Here is a 7,691-nt window from a genome sequence, read left to right on the forward strand (position 1 = left end):
TTGATCATATTTTCAAAATATTACAATATTTGTTCATTTTGCAGTGTATGTGGTTGTAGTCGTAACATGTTGCTGTTTGTTTCAGTGTTGCTGTAACCTGGTGGCATTACTGTTACTAATTAATAAATAAATAAAATTCCAATATGCCAAAGATAAGCTAAATTTTCCACATTAATACTTAGGTAGATTACAACAGTCAACATCCAGAGCACACACAAATTGACTGAAACCGCTTGTCCCAAGCGGGGTCGCGGCAAGCCGGAGCCTAACCAGGTAACACAGGGCGCAAGGCCGGAGGGCTAGGGGACACACCCAGGACGGGACGCCAGTCCACTGCAAGGTTCCGCAAGCGGGACTCAAACCCCAGACCAAGGAGAGAGCAGGCACAGGCCAAACCCGCTGCGCCACCACCATATAGAGCACTACATATCTGAACTAAACAAGTCAAAACAGTTTTTTCTGATAACAAGGAAGAACAGAATTCGTTAGTAAACGTATTAAGGGAAATTAAACATTTTCTCTAGAAGATAATAAAGCATTGCTTCTTTAAATGGCAGAAAATTACAATATTTATTGGCAACTCAAGGTTCACATCTAATTCAATTCAAAGTGTCCCCGCTGTAAGGGTATAACAAATTTTTTTTGATATCGGGCAACCTAAATATTTTATGATCAGTGATTCTCAGTGGAGTTATACGCAAGTATTGGGGGGGATTAAGCTTACTTGAGCAGTGGGGGCATGACCCCCCCCTTGTAACAGCAATGCTTAGCTATATGTCCTTTGTATGAAACTCACCACCCATGGAGGCCTCTGCAGGATCTGGAAGTAAGGGCAGGAAGAGGAGGAAAAGGAGATACACCACGGAGAGACCATTGTACCGAAAGGCAATAGCTACGGAGAGAAAACAAACATCGGTTTTACGTGCGGCATACATTCACGAAACCATCATGTGAAATTAATGCAATCATCTTCCAGCGCCGAGTCTGCTTTTGTGAGCCTTTCCATATGTTTACGGATATTCCACAATACAGTGCGTGCGGCAGCAGGTGGTGTACAAGTTAGCGATGTCAACTTGCAATCTGAAAGCTCCTGGTTCGAATTCCACTCATGCCCTCGTACCCTCAAGCGGAGCTCTTACCCTGAAGTGATACAGTGAGAAAAACTTGCTGCGTAAAAGAGTAAATAATTGTTGCCTGTCTAATACTGTTAGCTGCACCGAACAAAGACGTCAACTAAAAAAACGTAAACCGCATCAATGCAACTCTCACGTAAAGAATTTCCCGTGTTTAGTGTGAAATTCGGTCGCAGATTTTGCTAATGGGCCTTAATGGTGCCGGGAGTGAAGGTTTGGAGCTTTGAAATTCATTGCACTTCATTGTAATGGACTAACTTCCCCCGCTTACTGTTGTTGCTATTTCTGTCACATCAGCCGTTTCCACGGCCGGAACTAACTGGACTTAATTTCAAAACCATGCGCTACACACGTTTGCAATAAGTCGTTCAGCAAAAACTTTTACCCATTCGTGACATACAAGGTAGTCGTTAAAACGTACAGTAAATGCAAACAACAATCTGTAACAACACCTGCAGTATCACTGCTAAGGCTTTTAAATAATCTGGAAAACTTAAGGGTGAACATTACGCTCTTATTTACGATATTACAGTTGGGTTCATCATAGCTGCTCTCATATTATTGACACAACGGATGATATCAATGTCCACCTCAATAGTTATTCATCGAGGCCCCGAATAAAGCTTTATCATATGAGCCTTAATCATACGCTTCCAGTCATGCTTTTCTTGAAAAGTCAAGCCCTAAGAAGCACAGTTTTTTCCTTCCACGTTACATGCATCGCAACTTTGACATCACTTATTGAATCTTAATAAGCTAAAATGAGAAGAACCGCATGATCTTGTTACATTTTGCGTCTTGCCCACCTTTGAGATGAAAGGATGCGAAAAGGTCCACTCACCTGCAAGCAACAGCAATGGAAGCAGCACTTTATAGATAATTCCCACAACAATGTCGCGTGCCATGACTGCCGGGAGCTTCACTGGATTCCCCATGCGCACGAGGCCGTGCGCTCGCGCCGAACGCGCCGTTCTCCTGAAAGGACAGCAGCCCCCCTCCCTATGTGCTGGCTGCTCCTAACATCCATCTACCCGCACCAGTCCCTGGTAGCACTGAAAGTGGACACACAGCATCTCACAAGTGCTCCCATCGACAAGTCAACATGCCAAACAAACGGAAGACATACGAGAAATTTCATTTACGGAAGCAATTGCCCCAAAAACTCAGCTGAACAGTCTCCAGACTGGTGTCACAGGGGGGGTCTCGATCCTACGTGGCGGTCCGAAAGTCTCCCGTAAGCACTAGTGAGACAGGTCTGTCCCCGAACACACAGACAAGCTGCTTGATTCATGAGCTCCTATGACCGAAGCTGAATGACGGAGATGCCAGAGTGTCAGCGTTTAAAAATCTCACCGGTGTTTAAAACCTGGAGCTGCTTCGCAAAGGAGCTCTTGTCTCTCTGTAACCGTCCGGCCTGCATTTTAACTGTTCATCGTTTTTCCACACAGGGGAAGCATATCCAATATTAATGACAGTTGAGCCATTAGCTGTTAGGGACTGCAACAACACAGGCTGGAACAAAATTCGAGCCACAGTTAGAGAGACTGTGTCGGAAGAAGAGGAAATCAGTGAGACTTATAGATTTTTCAAGCGTGCAATTTCACAATTCCATGCCTAAATGGTCGTATATTTAGGTAATCTTCACTGTAATGGAATAAAATTCCCGATCACATTTCAACTGAACAGCAGCTCTAAAGACAAACAGAAAAACAGAAAACATTGACTGCGTTCACATTAACATTTGCAGAGTCAAAGGCGTTTAAAAGTAAAGCCTCGCCGAAGCCTTGACTGTGAACATTGCCAAACGGTTTTGTGCGGAAACAGGAGCTCGTAGGTGATTCCTGGGAACGCACTTAATGGACATGGAAAACAGGAGAAAACGAAGCGATATTCTGCACATACATAGAAACACTGCATATCGGCCGTTGTGATTTTTTTTTAAAAAAATAAAAAACACTTCTCAGCATTAAAAACACTTGTCACTGGTCTTTTTTTTTTTTTCAGTGTCTACAATATCAAAAATTTTAATTAAAGAATTAGTTTGTCAGTGGGAACCCAACTCTGGAGAGGTTTTCTCAGACCAGATGGCCCCACATTTTATGTAAAACAGAACTCATTCACCACTACACCTAAAGATTTTATTGTGACATTGATCATCTGTGGTGTGACAGTCCTTTAATGCTACTTACTGCACCACAGTTACAAAACTTTTTTTCGTTCTGATCCCTTCGTATCTCGTCATGTGTATAGATGGCATGTGGCTTTGCTGGTTGGGTAACTGCACTGCGACATTCGCACCTTGCTTTGCATTGTCATACAGCGTATGCATTATGTGGATACAGCATCTATTATGAATGTCATGGACTGTGGGATTATTTCACTGATCGACCGGCTCAGTGAATTTTGAAGCATGCGAGTCTTCAAAGCGTGAACCGGATTTCATCTACAAATTCAGATTTTACAAAAAAATTAGAAATCACCCCACATCTATAAATGAGGGGGATGTTTTTGCAGCAGCATCACAAACTGAAAGTGTTTTTTTTTTTTTTTTGTAGCGTCACTCACTGTGTGCTGCTGACCTCCACTGGAAGTTTGCTAGCAATGCTCCACTCTGGTCCAGGAACAGAAGTGTAACTACTGAGCATCTCTTTAAAAAAACAAAAGGTCACCAGCATAGAGCTATAGGACGATGCTGTCTACACAATCTCTGGAACAAAGTACACTGAAAAGGCACACTTTCATTACAGTATGTTTCAGTACTAAATGTCTTAATGCATTTTTTCAAATGCGTCAATATCTCATTGTATGCGTTATGTTCTGGGCTCCATAATAATCACACACACGCAATCTACGACTGTCAGTCCCAAGTAGGGTCACAGCAAGCCGGAGCCTAACCTGGCAACAAGGGGTACAAGGCCAGAGGGGGAGGGGACACACCCAGGATGGGTTGCCAGTCTATCACAAGGCATCCCAAGCGGGACTTGAACCCCTAGACCCACTGGAGAGCAGGAACCAGTAAAACGCACTGTGCCCCTACACCCCCTTCCCCACCCATATTAATCCTTTTCCTTTTTGTAATTGTTTTTAAACACAACTGTTTAAATTACACACACACACACACCATCTGAAACTGCTTGTCCCATATGGGGCCATGGGGAGCCGGAGCCTAACCCGGCAACACAGGGCGAAAGGCTGGAGGGGGAGGGGACACACCCAGGATGGGACGCCAGTCCATTGCAAGGCACCCCAAGCGGGACTCGAACCCCAGACCCAGCGGAGAGCAGGACCTGGGCAAACTCACTGCGCCCCACACCCCCCCGCCCATAATAATCCTTTTCCTTTTTTTGATTGTTTGTAAACACAACTGTTTTAATCTACTTTTACAAATATTCAAAAAAGAAAAAAAAATTCGTTGGAGGGTATCAGGATTTGTCTAACCTGTGTTTTATGCACCTACTCGAACGATGAGCCTCGGTGCAGTAAGTGGTAGGTAATGAACTAGGTTTACTTGAGTCACATGTCTGCAACTATGTCTCCTTCTCTCAATGTAATTCATAAATTGTACTTTTGCCGAGATGTACGTCCCTTTGGACAAAAGCGTCTGCTGAATGAATAAGTGTAAATGTAAATATATATATTTATGCTGTCGAACGTACTAACAAAGCTATGAAGTATGCCAGTACGCGGACTTCTGGAAAACACGGTGCTGGTGTGGGACTGCTCAGCATGGGACACGCTGCAAATGTAAACCTGTCTCACCGCTCATCTGGAGCATGATGTGTTGTGCTTTTAGTTACTGAAAATCCTTGAAAAATCTGCAACTGTGAAGGCCAATAGCAAAGGATGTAGGAGAAAACGCATGGATCAAGGATGCGACACTGAAGTAAAGGCTACAGTCTAAATATCGAATGAGTTACTCTCAGGAACAGATTTACATTGATTCCTATAAGGAAAGCTGAGCAAGCAGCTAATATTTCAATGATGGTGCAGTTAAAAGTGCTGTTAGGAAACAAATATCATAGATAAAGAACCATTAGTGGTTTTTCAGCGCAAAACTACAGGATGAGGACGAACCAAATATTGATAATTCATGCTTTGTCATATGGGGGGGTGTGGTGGCACAGCAGGTTTGGCTGGGTCCTGCTCTCTGGTGGGTCTGGGGTTCGAGTCCTGCTTGGGGTGCCTTGCAATGGACTGGCATCCTGTCCTGGGTGCGTCCCCCCCCCCTCCACCCTTCTGCCCTGTCCTGCCGGGTTAGGCTGTGGCTTGCCGTGACCCTGCTTGGGACAAGCAGTTTCAGATGCTCTGTGCGTGTGTATTGTCATTGTGAAGCTCTCTTTTGCCTTCGCAACACCTGCAGTATCTGGATCTCCTAGTGTAGCAATTTGTGCCCAGTGGATAAGATGCAAGACACATCTCAGCTGTGGGAACTATGAATCTGTCGGGCAACGTTGGACCGACGAGACAGCGGTCTGTGTGAGGCGCCGGCTGTGTCAGAACAGCGGCCGAGTCTGCGTTCTGCTGATGGGTTTCCCTAAGTGGAGTCCAGGACCTACAGAAATCCTGGTCAGCATCCTCAGCAATGACTTCAAGCTGTAGCACGTGGAACAATTATCCATACATTAAACCTTTCATGTTCACCATATTACAAGAACTGGAAATAGACGAAGAGGCAGAACCCAAGAGCCGCCGAGCTGTCGGTCCTGAAACAAAATCACTGTTGGGCTGATAATACTATTGTGACAAAAGTAATTATGTTCCACACCTGGCAGTCTATTCTTACTATTCAGGTTTGATGTCAAAAGATATTTTCTAACTGCAGCACAGCAAAAAGATAGAACGAATGTGCAATCTAACAAGAGCTAGACACGTTCTATTCATGTAGTACTGAGGCAAGATGTCTGAATTCTTAAATTCAGGTGGCGCAGTGAGTAGTGCTGCTTTCTCACAGCACCTGGGTGGTGCGAGAGGACATGGGTTTGGTCCCCATTCAGTCTATGTGGCATTTGCATGTTCTACCTGTGTCTGTGTGAGTTTTCTCTGGGTGCTCTGGTTTCCTCCCACAGTCCAAAGACATGCTGCTCAGGTTCACCCACAGTGTGCAAATGACAAGGAGAGTGTGTTCTACTGATGTATGGATGAGTGACCCAGTGTAAGTAGTGTATCTAGCAGTGTAAGTCACCATGGTGAATAAGGTGTGTGGGCTGATAACACTACACAATGTGCATTGGAAGTTGCTTTAGATAAAAATGTTTGCTAAATAAATAACTTAAACTGTTTTGTCCAAAGCAACTTACAATTATTTACAGAGCTGGGAGCAATTGCAGGTAAGCACTTTTCTCACTACAGTCAGAGGGGGGGAATTAAACCTGTAACCTCTGGCTGCAAAGGCAGCAGCTCTAATCACTGCACTGCCAGCTGTCCATTGTACAAGAATGAGAATTGTTTAAACATAAATTTATAAAATACCAGTGGAATTAACACCTTACAGGCTCAATTGCCCTTTGTAAAAACACGGTGACATAAGCTTAAGACGCCACTGTCTTGACTGAAGAAGAAAAAGCACTACTTGTTGAGTTCATTAGTAGTTCTCCCCAACTGTATTGTGTTAAAGTAAGCAAGATGGCAGGGTGCGACTCAATGGAGTACGTGGCGACGGTACTGTTCTCCCCAAATGTTGCAGACACTAAAGTATCCCATAAAATTGAAAAAATGCATACAAAGCTAACTGCGCCCCTTTTTTTTTGGAAATCTCATAGCCATACACCTTTTCGGTTCATCATAGCAGCAGGGCAACACCGAACTGTCAAAGACTGCTTGAGCCACAACCAAGGATGTGGCAACAGCTCATCTGCTTTGCTGACTGTCTTGGCTTCGCTCCGGAAATGTTCCACTAAAACATATTACTATTGCACTTCAAGCAGCAGAATATCATCCGTTTCTACGGCTGTGAAAATGCCTTCCTGATCAAGTAAATGGAAAGGTATATGACCTGCCTAGCAATATAAAGTCACAAGGTATCCTCAGCAGAGACAAGTAAGTGAAAATTTCTTATGCTTAACCTAACGAACTGAAGACCTGGGTACAGTAAATACAGCTATAGTGTACCGCGTTTGTACTTCTGCGCTATACGGCCTGTTAACAGTGCATGTTGCACTCACTGAGCGGATGAAACAGTGAAGATGGCTTAAAATTAATACAAAGTGTAAAGGTGTTACCAGGAAAACCTTGAATTCCACATGGTACAGTGTTACCATAGATATAGTCAAAAGTACATCACAAGGTTTCATTGGAGAATTTAAAAAATAAGTTTATACAGTACATCTCTAGCCTAACACAAAAATTAAAACTAGTTATGTCTTCACACTAAGGCCTCAGAAATGTAAGAAATCGTTAAAAATATTAGAAAATGAATGGCAGGTGTGGATGTTTCATCTGAGCTTTCATGTTCAGCTGCTCCTCAAATTAATTTTAGATTTGCGCCTGCTTCCCGTATCTGCGTAAGTTGCCTCCGGGTGCTCTGGTTTCCTCCCACAGTCCAAAGACATGTAGTTCAAG

At 43.7% G+C, this 7,691-nt stretch overlaps 1 protein-coding gene across 1 annotated transcript in view; it reads right to left on the reverse strand.

The window, feature by feature from the left end:
* Positions 1-2,038, reverse strand: part of LOC108930440 (piezo-type mechanosensitive ion channel component 2) — a 32,009-nt gene extending 29,971 nt beyond the window's left edge. The window contains 2 exon segments of the mRNA XM_029254911.1: positions 797-892; positions 1,975-2,038. Of these exon segments, the coding sequence (XP_029110744.1) occupies positions 797-892; positions 1,975-2,038 (160 nt within the window).
* Between the last annotated feature and the right edge of the window lie 5,653 nt (positions 2,039-7,691).

This window comes from Scleropages formosus, chromosome 1, assembly GCF_900964775.1.
Source record: "Scleropages formosus chromosome 1, fSclFor1.1, whole genome shotgun sequence".
In the NCBI taxonomy this organism is placed as follows: Eukaryota; Metazoa; Chordata; class Actinopteri; order Osteoglossiformes; family Osteoglossidae; genus Scleropages; species Scleropages formosus.